This window comes from Platalea leucorodia (assembly GCF_965183815.1).
Source record: "Platalea leucorodia genome assembly, chromosome: 1".
NCBI lineage: Eukaryota > Metazoa > Chordata > Aves > Pelecaniformes > Threskiornithidae > Platalea > Platalea leucorodia.
In genome coordinates, this window is record NC_138823.1 from 23,420,044 (window position 1) to 23,443,481 (window position 23,438).

Consider the following 23,438-nt stretch of genomic DNA (forward strand, 5'->3'; position numbering starts at 1 on the left):
TTATTATTTCTACATCCCCGAGAGTCCTGCATTACCCCCACTCATTTTACACAGCCTATTTCCCTTGTCGTTTGCTTTCCAGGGGCCAACTTCTTATAATTACTGGCAGCTTTTCATTGCTCCTACACTAGTCCATGCAGCTGAAACAGTCTGCCACCCTTTGGATAACCTTATCTGTAAGAAACTTGTTAAGGTGTTCTGCTGTCCTGGCTTATAGGTCCACTGGAGCAGTCACATCCTGAATGCAAAACCGCATGTCTGAGAGTACTTGACAAGAAAGACAGACAGAAGAGACAGACATACAAGACAGACAGAAAGCATCAGTCCCAAAAACAGTCCTCAAAAATACATTAATTCCCAATTGCAAGGACAGTCTGTGAAACACTATAAAAAAATAATGGCACAAACACAAGGGAAGGCATAGTTTAGCTTTCGGAACACTGATTATTGGAGATGTTAATAGTGTAGAAAGGAAGTTGATAATTTAGAGAAAGAAAACATTCACCTTGTGTCCTACACTGACTTTGCAAGTAGGAAAAAAACTTTTACTGTTTCTGAGGCTGGGCATATTTTAAATGGAAAATCACCAAGAGGCCACAAGTAAGAAACTACACTGTGAGAGCCCTGCAGGTTTTCCTCAGAACTACATTTCTATTTGTCAGTGATACAGGTGTGAACGCGATATCATCCCGACAGCTGTTACATACCGTCTTGCCTTTTACGCATGGCCAGAACCCCTGGGGTCAGTGAAAGACCACAGTTTACCTGGCTTTGCAGAGATTGAGCTCGCTCACCTTCACCTACCCTTCTTCTTATTTGTTAAAAAGGAGAGAAGTGGAACAGTGACTAAGGATGGATGGTACTTATAAAGAGATACCATCTGCATGGCTTTTCCTCACCTTTGCCTCCTCATTGACATCCCAAGTAAAGGACACAGCATTGAATGCAATTTCTTCAATATTCCCAATGGTATTAAAACTCTCCTTGTAATCAGCTGTAAGAAATAAAAAACAAACAAAAGACTCATGAAAAAGGTTTGAACTTTCTCTTTTACAGTTTGTAGTACATCTTTGCTTTTTCAGCTGGGTTGTCTAATGCATCAAAACTACCTCTTGTTTACATTTAATTATTAATAAGCTTAATTGCAAAGAGGTAATATACTGCAGCTTGAGTCTTACGCATAGTACATCACTAGCTAATGTTCTTGCCAAATATTGGTTGCTCTCAAAAAGGAAGCAGTGTGACTGTAGTGGGAATGAGTGGGTGCATTTGTTAGCTTGACCAAGGAATGGCCAAAATTGGAAAATTAACTAAAAGCTATTGAAAGATTTAAAGGGACTGTTCAAACCTTGACATAAATAAACGACATTATGTTAATCCTAAAGAAGCTTTCTAAAAGGCTAAGAGCTATCATTGGAGGAAATAATCAGTACTGTACACTTCTCACCCAGCCATTTCAACTTTCCCAGGAATTACTGCACTGGGTGCTGATCTATATTTAAAAAAAAAAAAAAACCAAAAAAAACACACACACACAAAAAAACACCAAACCAAAAAAAAAAAAAAAAAAAACCAAACCAAAAAAAACCCAACCACAAAACAAAAGAACCCAAAACACAAAGATCCTCTCTCCAAAGCGTGTATGATACTAAAATAGCAAACAAACAATCATAAAGTATTTTTAAATTGTCTGACTACAAAATCCGCACCCTCTTCTCACTTCTTTCCAAAGGGCTGTTAATATTATCAATAAGCTAGTATTTCAGAAGGAATGCAGAGCAAGAGGGAGAAAGTCCAAATTTCAAAGATGACCTAACCCCCCTCCAACAACAGTAAGGGCAGAAAACCGCATAAGACAGACAACTTCCAGGGCTTCTTTATAATCAAAAAGAAGAACAAGCCCCCTTTTTCTTTCCCTTTGCCAGCCAGTTTAACACACTTTCTTCTTTTTGATGACAGATTAAGAGAAAGACCAGGTTTGTAAGGAGGTAATATCTGCTTGATTAAAGGAACTTCCAGATTCTTCACGCAAATACATCAACCCTCTCTGGGACATATACATTTCCTCAGAATCCCTCCAGGGCTGTTAATGGCTGTAATTGGACTCGGTGCCAGAGGGCTGAAATTACGTCATGCAGCAATCTTGATCTAGTGTTTGCCCAAATCTGCACTTCAGAAGCACGCTGATTCTTAGCTTTGTAATCAGTTATAGAAAGAGGATGTTTTTGTATTCTATAAATGAGACACCCAAATGGTTTCAATATTCATCTCCTTTGCCCTTCTAAAAATAAACCGTTGCTCTTTAAAAAATAACTTCTAGGTAATAACTGTTATAAAATCATTTATAACAAAACCATTGCTGCAAGGAAAGTTATTTAACATTTGAGACATGCAGTCAAATTTGAGACTTTTCTCTCATCTGAAATGCAGGGATGCTGGCATTTCACTGGGCAAGTGAAACTGTGTGCCTGGGATACATGAATGATTTTGGATACAGTAAAAATTCACTGTTCTGACCATAGGAACAGCACAAGATATTTGGTGATGCAGCAAGTGAACATGGCGTTGGAGAGGGCAGGCAGGCTTTTCATTCCCATCATGAACTCAGATCTCCTTTCAAACTGAAGTCATTGGCTTCACTATCTAAATTCAGTGTAGGAATGCAAATGAGAGGAATTAGAAGACACGTAAGTAGTTTAATATGCATGTGCACACATCCACCCACCCCTTAAATTTATGATTCACCAGAAAGTGCCTCACGCAACTGACTGTTGCATATGGGCGTGCTGTGTAGGTGCACTTTGGAAAGACATGAACAAGATGTCTTGGAAAGACACATGTTTTCTTCTCCTAAAAGGCTGTCAGAACCTCGCATCCCACCAACCCTTCCCTTCCCCCAGCACATGCCTCTGCTTCCTTAATTGCCATACACAAATCTCATGGAGTGTCTATGTGACGTGCTGTTTAAAAGCAGAAGTGCATCCTATTTCCCTCAATGTACAGATAATTAAAGAAGGATCCTCAGTAGAGTAAGAAAGCATTTACATCCAAGGATATTTGAAAGTTGTTAGTGTGACTACGGTTTTTCCTATTCTGCTGCTGTGAGTTACCAGAAATAGAAAATAGGGGTTCTTCGATATGCAAGAAAATGGCTCTACAGGAATTATTTTCTCTTTTGTTGGGTAAACTGCATATTAAACAATGGCAAATTTCAACATTAAACACTAATAATTTGCATGCATTACATACCATTGTAGTAGTCTGTGTATTGTGCACATAAATAATACAAAATAGCCTGAAAAAAAATATGGGCAAGACTCTGGAGCACAAATAACCCCAATCTAAAGCTTCCACACCCACTCTTTATGTCCATGTTTGAACCTGTTCCAGTGTTTTATCAAATTACAGTACTGATTCTAAATAATCAATATTTGCTGCAATCTAGTACTGTATTCTTTATTTGACATTATATTAAAAGAAAAAGCTAGTGATCCAATGTCACAGCACAGCATTGTGGAAAAGTCAGCCTCCCCCAGCCCCTCCTGTTCAAAACAGTGAAAGTGCCTCCCTCCTTCTTCAGAAAAATCCACAACAGCACATAGCCTAAATTCTGGAAAACACCTTTCCTTCTTGCTTAATAAGTGCCAAGTCCTCAGGTTTATTCCTCAAGCACTAAGGACTTGCTTACATGTAAGTACATGCTATCTTATTAATATCAATGCATCTTCTGACCCAGCACTGCATCTAATCCATTCAACCACCCTTCCTCCCAGGAGGTGCACCAGCCAGTACACAAAACAAATTAAAGCAGTGACCCCTGCCCGCCTGGAGTGAGGGAACAAGTCACACTATTTCCTCTGATCTCCAGAATATAACTGAAGGCCAGAAGGCAGACAGACAGACCTGCGCCACCAGGGAAAGCAGCGCAAGCAGAGTCGTCACCCCCATCTGAGGGCTGAATAGCTGGACCCCAGAACTAGAACATCCCAAATTCATTTGATTCTCTGCCTGCTAAGCACAAAGTCATGCTCTAGATTAAAAGTGCATTCATAAACAATTAAAAAGGATTCACAGATGTTAAACATATGCTACAAATATTAAGTTAAAATAATATTAAGGATTATAAACATCTATGGACAGGTTACACAGATTTATGGCTACTCACAGATAGTTTTAAAGAAGCCTAATACATGATTAACCCTTTATATACTGTTGATAGTTGGAGTGAAATCCAAAATAAAAGAGAACTGGGGCTACCGGCAGATTGCCAGACCATCCCCTGAAGATGGAACAAATCTGATACACACCCCTGTCCTTAGCAAGCTTCTCTCACTGCCTGTTTAAATGGTTCTCCATGGTATATCCTGGCATTTGCTGATCTCCCTCATAAACACCTAATTCCCTCTGTTAACTACACAGGACCTGGACACTAACTCAGCATTCCTTTACAGGAAGGAGCCCTTCAAGGATCTGAATTTTTAACGTAAAGGGAAATCTTCATAGAGCCACACAATAATTTAGCTTGGAAGAGACCCCTGGAGGTTATCTGGTTCAACTCCTGCCCTACTCCCACTCAAAGCAGGGCCAACTTCAAATTTGGATGAAGTTGCTCATTTAGATCATCTGATGATAAAACTGGAAGATTTTGCTAAATGCAGCTTGATGCATGTATTGGAAATATAGTTGGGAGCCATTCTGCCCTAATAAGCCCAATATCCACAATGCAAGTCCCAAAGAAAATGGAATGTACTTCAGAAACACTGTACTTGGTAAAAGCTAAGGCCGTATTTCAGTTGTTCTCAAGAAAACACTACTGACCAACACCTAGGTCTTTCTTCTGAAAATGCTGAGGTGAACTGTGCTCTTACAGTTCTTACGTCTGACAGGGAGTGCTATATCAGTAAGTCTTACTACACCAGGCTTGCTCATGTTTGCAGTCCAAATAAAGAATACGCGCCAGAGTGCCTCAGAAGTCAGCACAGACCTATTTCATCTCAAACTAATGGAAACATAAAAGACATTCACTTTAACACAGATAAACACACAGCTCTTGCACAGCACTTGTTTTGCAGAGCGCTATTTTACAGAATATGCATCATAAGCTGACTCGTTCAGGTAAGGGGACTGAAATGTGCTGGTACAGCACGAGCGCCGTGGAGTCGGAGGGTGTTGGCACTACAGTGGAACGAGCTCCTCAGCACATACCTTCAAAAGTATGAGCATTAGCACTGCAAGCTTGTAGGGACTAGCACAAAAAAAACAGGCAGCCTTCAGAAATAGCTGTGACGTGGCATACTTGCTCTTTTAAAGTGTCATGATAGGAGTCATTTGGTCTGGGGTGGATGTGTTACTGCCTTAACTACCCCAAAGGACAAAAGCCAAAAAAAAAAAAAAAAAGCTGGGGAAACAGTTCAGCCAGAACTATGATGATAAGACAAGAGGAAGAGAGGAGATTCAGGAAGAGCTGCTTTGGTCAAATATACTTGACTTTAAATAATGCCAGCCTCAGTGGAGGCTGCAGCATTTGAAAGTTGAAAAGGACTGCAGGAGTAGAAAGGCACTGCATGAGCAGGACCACTTGGGGACTGATTCCCTGATCACCCTGTTCAATCACCCCTGAAGTCTTGCAGTGCTCTCTCCAAGCAACCCTGCTTTTTTATCCCCCTCCTCTCTGCCCCCTCTCATTCCTGCCATTCAATGGTTTGGTTCCCTCAGGCGGTCAAAACAAGATAGACTTTGTCTGCTTTGGTCTTGCCGACTCCTTTGACTGCAATCGGCTGCAGATGGCTGCGTGTGTAAACTGCATGTGGGAGGGGAGAAGTGCTTGATGTCTAGACACTCCCACAGATTTCAACTTCAGGCTCCTTGGCAGCAGGTACGTGTTCTTCCTCTGCTAAAATCTCCCAAGCATGTGGATAGGGCAGTTGTGGCTGAAATGGGCTTGTAAATACCTTAGATGGGACGAAGGGTAAACAGGTCTCTCAGGATAGCACACCAGAGCTTGCTTCTCCTTCACTTCTCTCTGACACCAAGACTCAAAAACTGGGGGTGTAGGAGTCCTGCGCGCTCCTCTGCAGTCACCATAATGATGGCATCTTCACTCTCAGGCTGCACTTACACATCAGATTAGCTAACATAACTGTTATGTGGGCTGCTACTCTTACCGGATCAAAGAGTGGCTCAGCCTTTGAAAAACTAAAGGAAACAAACACTCTGCCACTCCTGAGGAGGTGCAGACCTCGATTTCCCAGCAACAGGAGGTAGAACACCATTAAATAGTCATGCAAGGAGCAGCTCTTCTTTGTGACTACTGAGGACCATTCCTTCTGCATGGTCTCCATCCTGCATCATAGACCTCATAGCCCAGTCCTAGCAGGGATGAGCCATTGCTAAAAACTGTGTACAAGCCTTGCAGCCATTGCCAATATATCCCACCACACCCCTGTACAAGGTACCAGAGCCCTCCACATTCTGCAGTCTTCCCTGAAACATCTGGAGAACCTCTTACACTCACCAATGTCGAGGACCCTCTGTTTAGCTGTATGCTGCCGAGAATGCCAGTATTTCCAGTATTTCAGCTGTTCGTCTCTGTTTTTATCTTCACTGAAAACAACCATGACCACGCTCTAAGAAAATCAACAGCAGAAGTTGCGTTAGTTAATATAATTAACAGCCAGAAACACAAAAATTAAAATTTCCCATATGCCTCTAATGCTGATCCAGTCACCACCCTCCCTGAGTACTTTAGTTGTCAAAGATTGCTGGGTTTTATTCCAGTCCAATATTGCAATGCACTTAAAGACTCAGGGTAGAAGAATTGTAGTTTTAAAATAATGCAGAGCTTAGGATTATCTTCTTGATAGTCCAAATAAAATATAATCGCCATCTTAGATTTAAGAAGTCTAAGTTCCCTTAAGTAAAAAGTGGTCATTTCAAAGTCAGAGGATCCCCAATTCCAATTCTGATCCAAGTCCAGTCCAAGTGTTGGAGTTCAGCTTCCTCATCACTCTAGAAGACGACATGACACTGTAAAGGCATGTGTTGTTATGGAGCTCAGGCTCGCTGGCTAAAGGCAGGACATTTTTAGTTTTACCATACATAGTCCAAATACCCTTCTCAGTAGTAGGACTCTTGCATACATGTATTTAATGACAAACTCAGTGTGACTATTTACTGAGTTTTGCTGAGCTTTTCAGTTCAAGTTCTGAATTTCCTTTGTTAAACTGTGTGACGCAAAGGGAACAGATTGAAACTTTATGCAAAACTTCACATGAGTAATAAAGGCTTTTTAAAAAAAGCCCTGCTGTAGGCAAGCAAAACAAAAAACACAAAACAATGAAAGAATGCTCGTACTAGGTAAACTGAAGTGAAAAGAAATCACAGAGAACAAAAAATTCACTTTTAAATATCCTCTTTTGTTCCTGGTCTTCCTTTAACCTTGAGTCACCAAGCTCATAATACCATCAAGCTGTTTCATAAGCCGAGGAGCTGGATCACCATTGATTCATGATCTACGTCCTTCCACACAGTCACCCTTCATGTGCTCTGTGACCTTCTCTGTTCCACCCATAAAAGCCGGAGGTCATCACTGCATCTTCCATGTCTACTGCGTAGGCACAAGGCAGTATGTGCCGTGGATGAGTCCCGAGTTATGCGTATGCATACTGGCAGGCCATCAGGTATGTGCTGGCTGGCCAGCTGATGCACTAACCAGAATTGGCAGTGCAGACTGTAGCTTTTCCACCAAGGACAGCATTACTCTTTTTCCTCTATGAACCACTTACACGGAACTTGTAGAGGTTTAATACCTTCAAAACCTCTTGCCCCTCTGTCAGGCCTGGATGGAATTGGCAATAAATTCAACAGTCGCTTGGCTGGGGGCCTGGCAAACAGAACACGATCGTGAAGTTGCGTGTGGTTTCACAATCTTCTGTAAACTGTACATCCTCCAAAAGAAATGGTCTCATCTCTCCTTTACAGTTTCCACCCTTCTGCTGCCACAGCTTCAAAACTCAGGTGGCTGTGCAGTGAACGAGACTTATGAGGACTGCTTTTCAGCCAGACCAGTGAGCTCCTGACTCCTGTTTCAGCTGTACAAGTGCCAGAGCTGGCACCACAAAGGGGGAAGGAACGGGTGGCTGGCAGGGAGACTTTTCAGCAGCAGAGAAGTCTTCCATCAGCTTCAGCCAACAACAAAACGCCATCATCGGCCTCATGTCCTTAGGAAACCAGGCTAAAAATTAACTGCTATTCAGGTTTACAAATCATTGCCTTTCTTCAGGAAGAGTCTCTCGACACTTCATATATGATAGAAACATACAGGTTGTTGCCTGCTTCACTGCTCACGTTGACTTTCATGGGTTCCTTCAACTAAAGTCACAACATTTTTACAATACTTCATTTATTTGGATGGAAACACTTTTGCAGCCTCATGCATATGCAGCCCTTCCAGCTTCAGGGTGAAATCTGCAGGGCAGCAACTCTGAGGCTCATTGTTCATTCCAAGGTTACTGGGTTAGGATTTGCTTACTCAAAAACATTACCAGGGAAATCAGGAGGCCTGTTCACCAGGCAGATGTTGCCGAATACCCAAGCTCCAGTTCCACCTGTGGAATCTAAGATGCAAATCATCCATTTTGTCATATTTCTGGGTGAGTATCAAGTGAAAGCTCACACTTATACAATGTAAATGATTTTAAATTTATGTCACAAAGGATGGCTTCAACTCTTCACATTTTATCTGAAATGCACTGGAAAGCAGCTGCTGAAGGGCACAACTGAGTGAAGACGGACTTACACAGTAGATGTAGCAGTACTCCGATTCTTTAATCCTGGCAATGATAAGTTCACCAATGTCAAGTGCAATATCTGTGCAATTACCATTCTGCCAAACCATAAACGGAGGCAGATATGTATATAATTAACTCCTAAGATCACACTTTGAAAAAAATGGACCCCAAAATATTTGAGACCACCACCTCTCCCACCTTTGCATTGGGCATAAGAGTAAGCTTCCTCTGTCCTCTCCCACAAGAAAAAAAATTATTAGAAAACAACCAGCCACAACGACATTTATCTGCAGAGCTCCATTCCCATCTAGGAAAGAAATTGGACTATACCCTGACTTTGCTGATGGGATGCCGGAAACATTTGTTGTCACCGGTCTCGCTCAGGGTGATGGCGTAGAACTGTCCTTTGTTCAAGTAGGTCATGGGCCCCTCCCCTTGCTTCTGACGCAGAGATTTGGTAGCTTCTAGCGTATACTGAAAAGTGCTGCTGAAAAGACAGGGAGAGAAACACCAACAAAATCCATATCACTTTCTCCTTTTCTTTTTGTCCCCATTTATTATGTATTTCATGCATTGTATAAGCAAGGCATAAGAAGCTAATAATAAAATTCCAGGAAAAGGTCACACAGGTATTTAAAAATGCAATTTTCTTTTTTCAAGTTCATCAGATCTGACAATCAAGCGTAAAACTTTCTGGACTGTAAGTCTCTTGGAGCAAAGACTACATCTTTACTTCGTCTGAAAAGAACCATCATGAAGTACAAGACTACGTACCTCACAGTGAGAGTGTCAAATACCAGAGGGAATTCAGTATGATTTGCAGGAAATCTGCTACCTCCAGAGGCATTTAAACTTAGAAGTGTCACAGAAAGAAAAATTAAAAGAACAAACAAACAAACAAGGAAAAAAAAACCAACCAAACAAACCAAAAAAAAACAAACCAAAAAACCCCAGAATAAAACGTGTTGCAAAAGATGGACATGGAGAATGGGAAGTCCAACTGCTACTTTCAGCACAGGGCAGAGAAGGAATACAACCAGAAGGGACCGTAGGTTCATTTGTTTAAAGACAACGTGCAATCAAGGTTTTTACAAGCCTTCTTTTCGAAATTAATCAGACAGAACGAAGTACCTACATTTAGTTGTATCTGCAATCAAGTAACCTCCCTTACAAAAAGACAAAAATTAGAGAAAAAGAGAGTTTGCTCTTGTCTTGGAAGTCAGATTTTAGAAAAGATCCTCCTTCACAGCAGAACTTTCCACCTTTAAAGCAGCTCTCAAACCATGAAAAGTTAAAGCTCAATTAACTATTGAACTGTTAGCTGAACACAATTCTCACAGAGCCTCTTCCAGACGCCTCCTCCAATAACAAGCTTGAACAATAACCCAATAAAAACTATGCCTGCAGCTCCTCACATTCTCTTAAATGAAAAATAATGTTAACCTTGCAGAATAAATCTTCTCTTCAAACTGCATTTGGTCACCACAGGAAGCTTAATGCAAGGAGTCACTTGCAGGATGTCCTCACAAATTGGAGATGGGGGGGAAGCATTTTCACAAAGGTCCTAATTCAGCAAAGTCTTTAAGCAGTGCTGGAGTAGAACCAAAAGGACGAATACGTTGATCCAAAACAACAGTGTATCCTTAACTATCTAGGTCACGCAAATACTCTGGATCATCATAACACTGCCATAGCAATATGGAAATAAGGGGAAGACAAAAATATTTTAACTATCCAATGGGGGGAAAAAAAATTCACTTAAATACATGAATAATAATAACATTTCAATCCCCACTTGAAGGTAGAAGAAAAAAAATAATCTAATCCACTGTCTTTCCATCCAAAGGAAGGAGTTTCAAACAATTTATTATCAATTATTTAGTTTAGTATCAATCATTCAATCAAATAAAGACAATTTCTAAGTGTTTCTTAGCTTATAAATGGAAATCTAGTCATTTTTCTAGTTGCTTAAAAGTTACAAATCGAAGCAAAACTAAGGTAAAAAGCAAACACTAACCTATACCCATCCGACCCACTGATGGCAGTACCAGCACTTCCCAACAATGCAGTTGCTGCCGACACGAAGGCTCTTGGGGACAGTGGAACGGCACCATGAAGGGGACTGCGGTCCCCTCTGCTGCTGCCCACCGTGGCGTGTGCTGCCGCAGTCCCTCTGTCCCGTGTGCAAGGGGAACAGAGGCTCTGTCGACACCGGCAAGCGGAATGGCTCCGTCCGAGCAGACTGGAGGAACAGAACCACTGGTGCTGCGGACCCAGCATCCATCCCGCTGCATCTGCTTGTCCTGCGGATTGACTGCCCATTAGCAGTGGGGGCACATCCACTGATGTAGCATCACACAAAGCGACTGCAGGTTGCGCGCTGAGAGACTGCTGCACAACGTGCACTGAAGCACGCTGAGTGCCCTGGGAGATGCACCTCAAAACCTCCCACCAGACAGAAGGACTAATGAGGATGTGTGCTGAGAAGGGCTTAGGACAAACCAAAGTCAGACAGACAGTGTCTTAACAGAGCTGCCTACAGTCTGCCACAGTCTGGTCTTCTGTTTCCTGGCATTCTGCATGTTTCAGAAAGACGTCAAAAAATGTAAATCCCAGGCACACTGCACCTGGCCAATTTTGCAGTCTCTGTGTGGTACCACTTAGGAATTTTCTTCTTGTTCCCAGCTGGCAATCAAAGTGTGCCCCATAGCAGGAGGATTACTACTACCCTTAAAACTTATGGCAGTCACTCAAATGATTATAGTACTATTCTGAATCTCACCATTAGTCTTAACTAAAGCCCCGTGTAGTCATTAAGGGATCTTCTATCAGGCTTCCAATTAGTTTCATATTCACCGCTTCTTTTTTTCAATCTGATGCTTTCATTTCTGAGCACTTATCGCTTTCAGGTAACTCCCTGGAAAGATGTATTTCATTTTTCTTAATGTGCATTTAGAGGTTTTGTTCCAACATGGACCTGGGCCATAGCATGAAAGACTTAATGTCTGAGAATTGTTAACAATGCCAATGCTTCAGGATTCAATTTTATAAATATCCAGGTGTAGTAAGTGAGCAGTCTTTGCTAATTAGCTGTTTCATACGTACTGCCTATATAATGACTCTGTTCTGAGCTCACTGCAGTTAATGATTGTTTTAACATACCTCAGAAAAGAGATCAAGCTGTAAGGAACCTCCACTACAGAAGCAGTCATATGCCTACTCCAGGAAAAATATGTAGGCATGTTCCTGTTTCTAAAGTGAGAGTAATCTCTTGGATATAAACAGAACTACTCACAAGCATGAAATGAAGCATCAGCTTATAAATTTTACTGATCACAGTCTTTACTAGTTAAGTGACTCTGCAGTGTTTGCTCATTCTATGCATGCATTTTTCTCTGCTTAGCAGGGAGGACACTATTCCTTTCAAATGCCAGTTTTTGAAACTTTTTAATTTTTTTTTTAATTCTTAGGGTTTTTTACATTGTTTGTAATAGATACTTCGTTTATATTATTTTATAGGTAAACATGAAGTACAACAACAAGCGGTGTAAAAAGACAGAGGGTTTCCCAGAAAACCCACTAAGAGTAACTAGAGAAAACAGAAGGGAAAAATAAAGATGGGGATTCCATAAGGTTGGGGGAGCCAGTTCAACTGTCCTGGACATCTGACTTGTGCTTCCTGCCATCCTGAAAGGTGGGGAAGACTTTCCACTACCTGGCTGACAAAGCTGTGCCCTGTTACCTGGGGGACTTCTCTTAACGCTTTTAATCCCACATATCTCTGGAGGCTTCAGAGGAGTTACTAACTTAAAACAATGCTGGGGGAAGATAATATATGAAGATATAAACTGGTCAGGGTCTAGAGAACAAGTCTTATGAGGAGCAGCTGAGGGAGCTGGGGCTGTTTAGTCTGGAGAAGAGGAAGCTGAGGGGAGACCTGATTGCTCTCTACAACTGCCTGAAAGGAGGCTGTAGCGAGGTGGGGGTCGGTCTCTTCTCCCTAGTAACAAGTGATAGGACGAGAGGAAACGGCCTCAAGCTGCACCAGGGGAAGTTTAGGTTGGATATTAGAAAAAAACTTCTTCACGGAAAGGGCAGTCAGGCACTGGAACAGGCTGCCCAGGGCAGTGGTTGAGTCTCCATCCCTGGAGGTACTTAAAAGACGGGTAGACGTGGTGCTCGAGGACATGGTTTAGTGGTGGACTTGGCAGTGTTAGGTTAACGGTTGGACTTGATGATCTTAAGGGTCTTTTCCAACCTTAACGAGTCTATGATTCTATGAAAGGTAACACATGCAGCAGAAGAAGGGGAGAGTGCTGCTGGGCAGTCTCAAGGGAGCCCTTCAGGTGCCCCAGGGTGATGAAAGAGAGGGTGGGAAGTGGACACAGGCAGACTCTCCTCAACACTTTCCTTCATGATGCCAGTCAACACATTTCAAAGCTTATGCCATACCTTGTTTGTTCGTAAATATATTCTTCAGCCCCCACTGACACACTGCGATACTTCTGAAAAATAAAAACAACAATTAAATATACTTTGATACAATCAAAATGCAAATACCAACAAAAGTAGAATTATGTTTATTTAAGGACCTCTCAGAAGAAACCATCAACCATTTAAAACTCAAAATCCCTAAAAACTGGAGTGGACCCTACATGGTCTTTACACTAGAATTAACAGGGATAATTAATTTATGTCAAGCTCTTAGAGTTTTTCATAACCTAACTGCTACAGGAATGTAGCTGAAAAACATCTTTTGCCTTATTAAACTCCTTGCCTACACATTAATATATTCTAAAACAAGCCTGTAAAAATGTACCCCATCTCAAAGACAAGTAGATTTTCAAATGAAATCATAGTTTTCCTAGAGACTTCACTTTTTGTTTTGTTTTGTTTTATTTAAAAATACACGTGTGGTCAGCTGACCTTAAGGCCTACAATGAAATGCTGACAAAAATTTAGACTGCTATACTGTCTATTTTCAATAGGAGTGGTAACTCAGGCTAAGAAAGTATTTTACCTTCAATATAAGATTCTGTCTGAGCGAAATGCATGCTTTACCAGAAGAAAGGACACCTACAGTCACTCTTTGAAAAATGAAAATACATCTATCAAAAAAAAAAAAAAAAAATCACATCAAGAGGTGGAATTCTGAAAAAATGAAATCTTTTTGCACAGACTAAGCATGGATTTGTACTCTGTCTTCCTGAGCAAACATGCCCGTTCATACTCTACTCTGTAAGCCTTGCTGCTTCTTATTGGCTTGCCTTTTGCCTGAAACATGTTTTTGCTGATGTCTCTCTTATTCACTGATGATCGGATCATTACATTTAATCTCCAGGATTTCTTTTGTGATTACCAGTTAGCAACTAAAAGCTGTTTTCTTTCCAAAAGTGTCAAGTCAGGCAATTTTGAAAACAGTTTTTAATTCTACCTTATGCATAACTGTGCCACAACAAATTCCAGTCAGATACTAGTTAAGTCAAGGATCTGTAAGCAGTAGAATGGATAAGCTAAATACTCTAAGAAATCTAACATCTGAGAGGGATTACAATAAAGATGGTCCCATATTAACATGTTAGTCACATTTTATATGAAGGCTAGAGGTTGACATTGTCAAAAACATTCAATTTACTTACTTATCCTCAAAAATTTTGTCTATACTATAAAGGACTAATAAATTAATCACAGCTAAATAGAATATGAAAGGGATAAGACAGGTATATTTATATAATTGTTAAAATTGTATCCGAAGAACATAGCAAATGATTGATGGAAGTGTCCACTACTACAGGGATCTATGAAAACTCGGCACTCCTTCAGTATAACAGAACTAAGTCACTCAATAAATGTTTTGAAACAATTTCTAAATATGTATTCATAATGTGTTTAAAAATTGAGCAGGTATCGGAACAAACCTACTGCAGCCAAATCCAGCCATTCTCACCAAGTGACTAGGAAAACTAGTAAGAACAACTGTATTTCTACTTTAAACACTAATTTAGCACAAGTTTCTCTTTTGGTATGTTTTGACATTTTACCTTATGGTCTCCCCACACCTGCTTCATACAGCTGTCCCTACACAACACAGGGCTGGAGGAGCCATCAGAGCACCACAGGGGTGAAGCACATCCCGGGATTTGGGTAGTTGAGAAAAAAACGAAGGGACAGGTTAAGTGTTGAGTGAGGCTGCAGCAGGGTGGGAAAGCTCTTCTTGCTCCCTTGCCACAAGCATGTGAGCGTTTGGGGCTGGAAGGCCACTAACAGTGGCACACACCTCACCTAACAGCTACAGATGGGGACCTGAAGTTAGTTCTTCAGTCTCCCTGTACAGTTAATAGGGGAGGTGAAGACGGAGAGGACTGAGTGCACCTGGCAAACCATCCCACCCACTTTTGGCAATTGGATTTGAACTGCCTCTTTCTCCACAGACTGCAGAGAAAGCCTAGATGACAAGTATCATACCCTGTTATTAACCAATCATTTTAAAAAACACGTAACAAAATATTACCTTTGTAACAAAATTACCATAACATGGGAGTTTGGGATGCAAATTATTACCATTCTAACAAAAATTACCATAACATGGGATGCAAGGCCAACGTACAGATGTAAATTCCCTTTTTACCTTCAAGTTAAACAACTTTGCACATTCGACAGTGCTTTGCACAGCACAGACCAGCTGTTCGGGTAGCTCTCAGCAGCACGTCCCAGAACAAACCAACGTAATGGAATCACTCAGCTAGAGCACTCCAGGGAAAGCCCTGGGTATGGTACCACTGGACTCACATAAAGAGCCATTTACCAGTGACAATGAAAAAATAGCTGAAATGATGTGATTTGATAATGCAGAGCAGTCTTTCTAATCCAAGGTTTGATCTTACTGATTTTTCAATGGCAAGCTAGATTTCTTCATTAATTATTCATTTAGTTGACCTAAACGTGTTCTGTATCTGAAAATGGATTTCACCTCCAGACGTCCTGATCTATGATGTTTGTGTGGAGACAATTTACTTTTCTATAAACACATACACAAAAACACAGCAAAATTCTTACATATTCAGTCAGAGTAACTCAGCCTTAACATAGCTTGCCTTGTACTTTTGTTAAATTTACAATTTCATAAAGTTGGAGGAGAAAGATCCGAGGAGAAAAATTCGAGGAGAGTTTTACCATCTAATATCTCTAACTATTTGCAGAGGTACTGTCACCTTTAAATATTTTTTACCTCTCTACATTTCTGGTTTGTTTGCACTGTTCTGCAGAAGGCAAAAGCAGCCAGAGGGTAATCACCATATTAAAGCTGATTGTGCAATTACTTTGCCTCAGCATAACTGTAAAATAGTTAGAAGGTGGCTCCTTGTTTCTCTTCTCCTCCTCATTCCCTGCATATGCATGCACCCAAGTCTTTCCCTGCCTGCTAACTTCTCCATTCCCCTCTAGTCACCTAATTCTGCTACTTTTTCTCACTTGCCCATGTTGCAGAGCAGAGCTTAGTGCAACAGACAGCTTCTGAATAAATCACTTAATCACTTGGGTTTATCTAGCAGCAGAGGCTGACACTGCTCATTTGCACTTTCAGAAGAGCATTAAGAATTTCCCAGTTACAAAGTGGCTGCTATTTCTTACTGTTATGAATAGGTCTGAAGGCAGATCTTGTTAACGGAAAATAGATCTTCTTTCAGAATGGCAACTGTCCTCTACTTGACACAATATCCCAGAAGACAAAAGATCAGTATCTATTATTCTCAGAGTTTCCAATAAACAACTTTAAAACTGTCTTCTGAAATGCCTCATGATGCTCCCCTATAATCAGAGCACAGGCTGACAGCAATGCAGCAAGGAGCAGTGATGAACTTGTTGAAACAAGCATCACTGTTCTTCTGACAGCTCAAATCTCCTTATCTTGTTTACAAGCTCAAATCTCCTTATCTTGTTTACAGCTTTTTATTGAGTTCTTAGATGCTAATTTGAGGTGAAAAACTTACTTCTGTTCCTCCATCTTTGAAGGTGTCGCTGTACGTACTGTCAGGAGTACTGCGCTGGTCATCTTTGAGATAATTTGTGTGGGGAGCAATGTTGGACACTTCGTATGGTTCAAAGATAACCCCTCGGTGCTCCTCATTTTCTCCTCTTGCATAGTGTGCTTGTGGGGTCATAAAAACAGGGGTGAACTCCTCTGCTTTAACCACAGTCACTCCAGTCCCTGTGATGGGCGTCGAGCTCCCAGACACATTTGTGTTGTATTCCCTTTTGGACGACTCCAAAGGATCTTGGTTCAAGGAAAGGTTAACTGGCACCGTCTTCAGGACTTGCACGCGGTTCTCTCCCCCACTTAAATTACTCTGAGCTTCCGTGGTATTAAGACAATTTCTGTGAGACAAAACCAAAAAATGTTATGAACTGTCCTGATAGAGTAAATCTCCTCCTTAAATAGCTTAATGTTCTTAGATGGCAGGGAAGGAGATTTTTCAACTCTGATAAACCACTGCCGTAAGAAGTAGTACATTAACAAATACCAGGCAAAAGACAACATGAGGCAAGCAGAGAGGTCCAGAGCTCTTTAACAGCTAGGGAAAGATAGTACATTTGATTTGACCTATAATCGGTATGACTTGTTACAATAAATTCTGGGTATCCGGGGCTGCTTTTGCCTTGGCTTATAATTTGGATGCAAAATCAATCCACCAGTGCAACAGCCCTTAGGCACAAAATAAGCATAAAGAGTAAGGCAAGGTATGGATTACTCACAGTGAGTAATTTGCATGTGAAACAGGCAGAATATCAACAGCAAAATTCATACATCGATGCGTGCTCTTTCAGGCTGTTGACAGGCCACGACTGTTTGTGTAACTCTGGTACCAATGCTCTTCTGAAAGAGCAAGCCCAGGAATCCCATTGTATCAGAGTAGATCAGTAACTCTAGCGGTTGCAAGGTTAACCTCCAGCAGCATTCCCACATCTACCCACAGCTGCTGTTGAAAGCAATCTGATTGCCGACAGTAGTTGCACTGACATAAAATTGTGAACTCATAAAACTTTTAGTAGGTGTAACACACTGCTTTGTTTTCAACCCAGGAGATACGTTCTGACATTACAGTTCCTCTCTCTTGGCTTTCCACTGAAGGCCAGTTTTGTCAATCACACTCAACTTAGGAATTTCTCTGGTGTTTGCAGCAGAAAAACTGGCCCTCAAGAGAATTTTCATATTCTGTTTTGAAACAGTGAATTTATACTACTACCCATTTAAATTTCCACCTTACATAGCTAGTGGAGACCATCTAAGGCTGTCCCGAATTAGCTACATTGAAATAAACCTTGTGTAGCTTCCCTCCACTGTAATTTTACATGAAGATAGCTTCCTATATGTAAAAACTTAGTTCTTTCTACATAAATATACAGTCTCTCTTGTCCACAAGTCTCAATAAAGGCCGGAGTCAGCTTTCTCTGACTCTTCAAGTCACTTTCAGCCTACAGAGGAGGGCTGAAAACTGCAAGGAGTGACAAAGCCATTTTGAGTGAATGATTTTAAGAGAGTTACTTTATTTTCTTCTGGGCAGACCCTAAGTTATGTTAAATAAAACTCTATAAATCAAGTTACTGAGGCCAAACTACCTTTTTGCTCTAGAAGAAGAAAATTGAAAGAAAAGCAGCCAATAGCCAACTGTCAATATAATCTGGTTTTACTAATCTCAGCAGCAGTAAAACAACAAAACTAAACACAAACAAATCATTAAACTTTCTGCTACTTTGCAAATTGCATGTTTAATAATATTCAATTTTTCTAATAAATTAAAAGTAAAAAGGAGTAAAGTTTGCTTCCCAAAACAGTCTTCATTCTTTTATCTTTTGGAAGAAAACCATAAACCCTCAGGCTATCATAGTTCCTTCAGTTCACAACTGATCAACACTGTTAGTAGCTGGGTGTATGATTTTGAATAATACTGTACCTTTTATCTTGGTCTTCTTGATTATCACTCACTTTGTTAACAGACAACAGCCTTTTATCTCTGGGAACCTGAGAACAACACCAGGCATGGGGTCAGGTAAATGCAACTGTCAGGTATTTGCAGCTTCAGACTGCTCTACTGCAACAACTAGAAAAATGTAACCCTATCAGTGTTGTCTAGTTCACAGATGCCAGGAGCTGTTTTTCTTTGGGAGACTGATTGTGAACAGAAGGATAATTTCCAAAGGGTAAAAACGTAGGGACTGTTTTCTTTTCTAGGTCTTGGGCACACAAATCTGGAGCAAAGCACTCTTCTATATGTCCTTATCTTTGGAATATCAAGCCAGGTCAAGCTATCTCAAAATCAAAGCTTCTATTCCCAAACACACACACACACACACGCTTTTCACTAAATAATAAAAGATGAGAAGGAAGACATGATGCTTTGATGAGCACTGCATGGAGACCTTTTCAGCTCAGAGGAAAAAGGGGTTTCAGTTAAACCACCAGCACCAGCTAAATCCTCCTGTTATAGAGCAGTCTAGAGAGTGCAGGACTCATACCCAGGGGAAGGCTGTGGATCCTTCCCTTTCCTAGCATGGGGACAAGTCAGGGCATGCTGGCATGTCATCAGAGGACATCAACTTCTGCTTTGCTGAGTGCATCAACAGCCATGAGAAGTAAAAATCCAGTCAAATCTGGCTCCTCGATAGACTCAAAATGGATACCAAAAGTGACTTAATAGATTTGTCTTCCCACCAACCGGCTTCCTGACACCAGCACAGATATGAAATCACCAAGGGCAAAGTCGCTGCCATGACTGTATTTTTCTTTTCTTGCTGAGCCAGCAATTTGGGAGCTAAAACTTTTAATCTATCTTTTACAAAAGAAGGTATATCCAACTCTGTCACAGCAGTTTACTCAGGATTAAAGAGCAAAAAATAGACCTAAGAATGGGCTAAAGCTGTGCCTTTTATCTTTAAATACTTCAAAGAAACATCAGGAAAATATCCGAATTTAGAGGAAAAACAATACCACAGTGCGCTACAGTAGCCAAGGTTAATATCAGCTATATCTGCAAGACAGCAGCAGAGTCACAGAGTGCTAGCGAGAGCCTTTCCTTCTCTTAGGGACATCCTCTCTCCCTATTAAGCGTCCTGTTCGTTAAAAAACCTCTTTTATAAATTTTAGAAGTGGGATCCAGTTAGCACATGTTGATGCCCCTGTTAAGATCATGTATTTATCCCTGAAGGAGGGTTTACGTTTAGGTAAACATCACTACAAGAAAAAGGAGAAGGAAAAAATAAAAAAAAAACAAACCCAAACAGTTAAGTTCAAATAATTCCTATTGACTGGAAAAGTACTTCAAAAAAATTACCCAGCATGTCAGAACAAATGAGCCAGATGATAAATAAGGGCAATTCGAGAGAGTCTTGTGCACTGGAAGTCCTCCTTTACACTTCCACATTACAGCACAGAGGTTTAAGTTAGGTTTTAAGTTCCTGTTTGAGAGCCATCAACAAGAGTTATCCTTTTCTCCCAGTTTAAGACAGAAATAGTTATGACTGAGTGCTGGAAATGGCTTTGAGATTAACACAGCTTATTCCATCTGAACCCCAAGTCTTTCGCAACTGCCTGGAACAAGGAACAGACATGCCTCTTAGAACATAGTTTTGAGAAGGAAAAGGGCTGTTCTCTGGTTTTATTTAAAAAACCCAGCAGATTAATGAACTGCTACATGCAAAGTTATACTAAGACAGAAGCCAACACTGCAGATGCTCATACACATCCCGAATTTTACAAATCCGCATTAACTTCCCAGACTCTGGCACTGTGGTAACTCTGTCAAGTAGAGAAAAGGATCTTTCTTCTTTCTCATCAGGAAAAGCTTTTCTCTGCTGACAACACCACACAAAAGCAAGGAACATCTCTTGAAATATAATCAGTAAAGAAATTAAAACAATATTTAACCATAAGGTTAGTATATGGCAACTTGCCTACAACCCTTTCTCCTGAACACTCATTTAATGATTGTAGCAGAGACTAAAAAGAGCAGCCCATTCTCTAAAAGTATTTATACTAATAAATACTAAAAGCGAAGGGTTTTAATTTTAAATTTCCATTCCTGCTGCTTCTTCATGAATTACAAGAGGAACTGGCATTGTTCTGCTGGCTTTCACGGAAGATCATCTGTCCAATGCAGGCACAGGTGGCTTCAAGAGTACTGAGACAGTTTAAGTGAAATGAACAATTTCATACTTCAGTGCTTGGTAGGCAACACTGATTCCATTTGCAGAGTACAAAGGGGTCAGCCTGGGTTTCAGAGTGAAATTTCTGCATTACACAGAGGTGCACCCTGTAGGACTCTCCTCTGATTTCAGCAGAAATCTCGAACATAGCTCTACTTAAACACTACGAAATATGAAAAGGAAAGGTGGTATCAAAATGGTAGGTAAAGCCCTGGGCATAGAACCTGACATAAACTGAAACTGTGTGTCAGTGCTTCCCCTGTTAATTGACTTAGATCTCTGTCTCTGTGTCCAGCTCCATTTCTGTCCTCCACCTTTCTATTTACACTGCAAACTTCCAGTGCAAGGGCTAGACCTCACTGTATGTTTGTATACAGCCTACTGCAATCATTATACAAATAAAAATAACATGGGAAACTGTCAGATGAGAGATACTCCAGTTAAAGAGAAAACTAAAACGTGTGCAAGGAAACAGAAAAGCAGACAATCCTACAGATAGACAAGGCCTCCTCTTTTCTACTTTTAAAAGACTACTGCAAGTATCTGGGCACAAATAAGGGGGCTTATTCATCCAATGCTCTTGCAAGGGAAGAGGAAGAACACTATGCTCAAAAAGAAATCATGGTTGCAAATTTAATATAGGAATACCGATTTTGTTTTTTCTCTCTAGAACTAAACACATCAAAGCAGCCTCAGACAGGCTTCCCCTAAAACGAAAAGGGTGCTTCATGCAAGTATCAGAGAGAAAACAAGATGCAGTAACTTCTGCCTTTGAAAACTGGCTCTTTTGATGCCTCTTAGAGCGGTCCCCTGCTAGTGCAGCAGGGAGGAATAACGATGGAGTTACCTACTTTATAATAGTCATACAATAGGCCAAGAGCAGCAGCACTGTCCTCATCACCATTTATGCTCATCATAGCCTTGGTAGCTGCTGTTAGGGGATTCTCCAAATACGACTTCCAGGCTTCATCTTCGCTGGTGTAGGCTCGTCTGGTGTTGAATGAAGTGTCATTTGGCACTAAGGCCACAAGTCGCTTGTTACTGCATAGACAGGAAGAATAAAATGGTGATCCAGAAGGGATTACTTTATTCACAAGGCATGTTAAAGAACATCACACAGCTCAATGAAAGTGATATTATGACATCAAGCAAGCATCTCTGTATTAAACTTGGTGACATAAATATTTACCAGTATTAGGTATCTTCAGTACTTAACAAAAAAAAATTAAATGTGTGCAGATCTTGTGATAATAATGCAAATGTATTTTTCCTAATATACAGATAGAGCTATCAAAATACTTTAAAACTATTTGGGAAAAAGGAAGAAACAATATAAGAACATTTTGCCCCAGTGTTTTTCCTAGATGTACATTTGATTAGGGAAAAATACATTTAACTGAAATCAGTTATAACAAGAAGACATGAATGAAAAAAAAGTATCTAATACTAATCTAGTGTTCACCTAAACCGAGTGTAGTTCAGTATTTAACAGCAGTATTTAATAAGGGTACACCTTATAATTGAGCTATTCTCTGCTTTTGGAATGCCATTTGTCCATAATTTCAGAGATGTTTTCTGTAACAGGACATGAGCAATGGGTCCAGCGGATAGAGCAGAAGTTGTCAAGATATTTGGTCTCAATTCCCACTTTATCACTCACCACATCTAGTTACAGACCCATGGCAATGCACACAAGACCATTAGTAAGGGGGATTTGCAGCAGAGCAGTTTCCTCCAGCCTGAAAGTGGTACAAACTGCCCAGTGCCTGTGTATATCACGGGAGAGGCTGCTGTACCACAGCTACGGCTGAAATTTCCAGTATAATGGAAACATAAATGAAGATAATAGTACCTGCTTTTGTAAAATGTTCAATAAACTCATGGATAAAAGAGCTAGGGGGAAAAAAAAAAAGCAGCATTCCTATTACACAAGATAGTAGGCAAACAGATTAGGCAGGGAAATAGTGGAGCGAGGGGTGTGCTGCTTACTGTTTGTTGCAAGACCACTGTCAAGAATTATGGCTCAAGTTACAAGGATCATGATAAAAATTTTAACACATTACACCTTACAAATTTGAAAGCTGCAAAGATAGTGGAATAACTGAATATACCAACTTAACTGATGAAACTAGCAGTTATTCCCAGTGACCTTCATAAAACATTTCTTGCTAACTTCTACATAAAAACTGTTCATAATTCAGTCTCCTCTTTTTGCTCTCCCCTACCTGCAGCGGTGCCAGCTCCACAGACCTAACCCAACCAACTGCCGCTGTTGCACAGAGAGCGGCATTCAAACACTGTGCAACCGAGCCTTTTATTTGATTTCAGAAACAGGATTTGATAAAAGCACAACTGAACCCACGCAGTAAATGCTCTCGCTCTCGGACGCCAGGAGCGTGTCTTGCCTGCAGCCCCCAAGCCGCAGTGACCGGCAGGCTGGGGCTTCGCCCG

At 40.7% G+C, this 23,438-nt stretch overlaps 1 protein-coding gene across 1 annotated transcript in view; it reads right to left on the reverse strand.

Annotated features, from left to right (window-relative positions):
• Nucleotides 1-22,652, reverse strand: part of GRHL2 (grainyhead like transcription factor 2) — a gene marked incomplete at both ends in the record, with an annotated part of 54,153 nt that extends 31,501 nt beyond the window's left edge. The window contains 8 exons of the mRNA XM_082315801.1: nucleotides 900-994; nucleotides 6,515-6,626; nucleotides 9,120-9,276; nucleotides 13,242-13,294; nucleotides 16,778-17,162; nucleotides 18,740-18,807; nucleotides 21,839-22,028; nucleotides 22,648-22,652. Coding sequence (XP_082171927.1) covers nucleotides 900-994; nucleotides 6,515-6,626; nucleotides 9,120-9,276; nucleotides 13,242-13,294; nucleotides 16,778-17,162; nucleotides 18,740-18,807; nucleotides 21,839-22,028; nucleotides 22,648-22,652 — 1,065 coding nt within the window. The remainder of the gene's footprint in view (nucleotides 1-899; nucleotides 995-6,514; nucleotides 6,627-9,119; nucleotides 9,277-13,241; nucleotides 13,295-16,777; nucleotides 17,163-18,739; nucleotides 18,808-21,838; nucleotides 22,029-22,647) is intronic.
• Nucleotides 22,653-23,438: the final 786 nt, after the last annotated feature.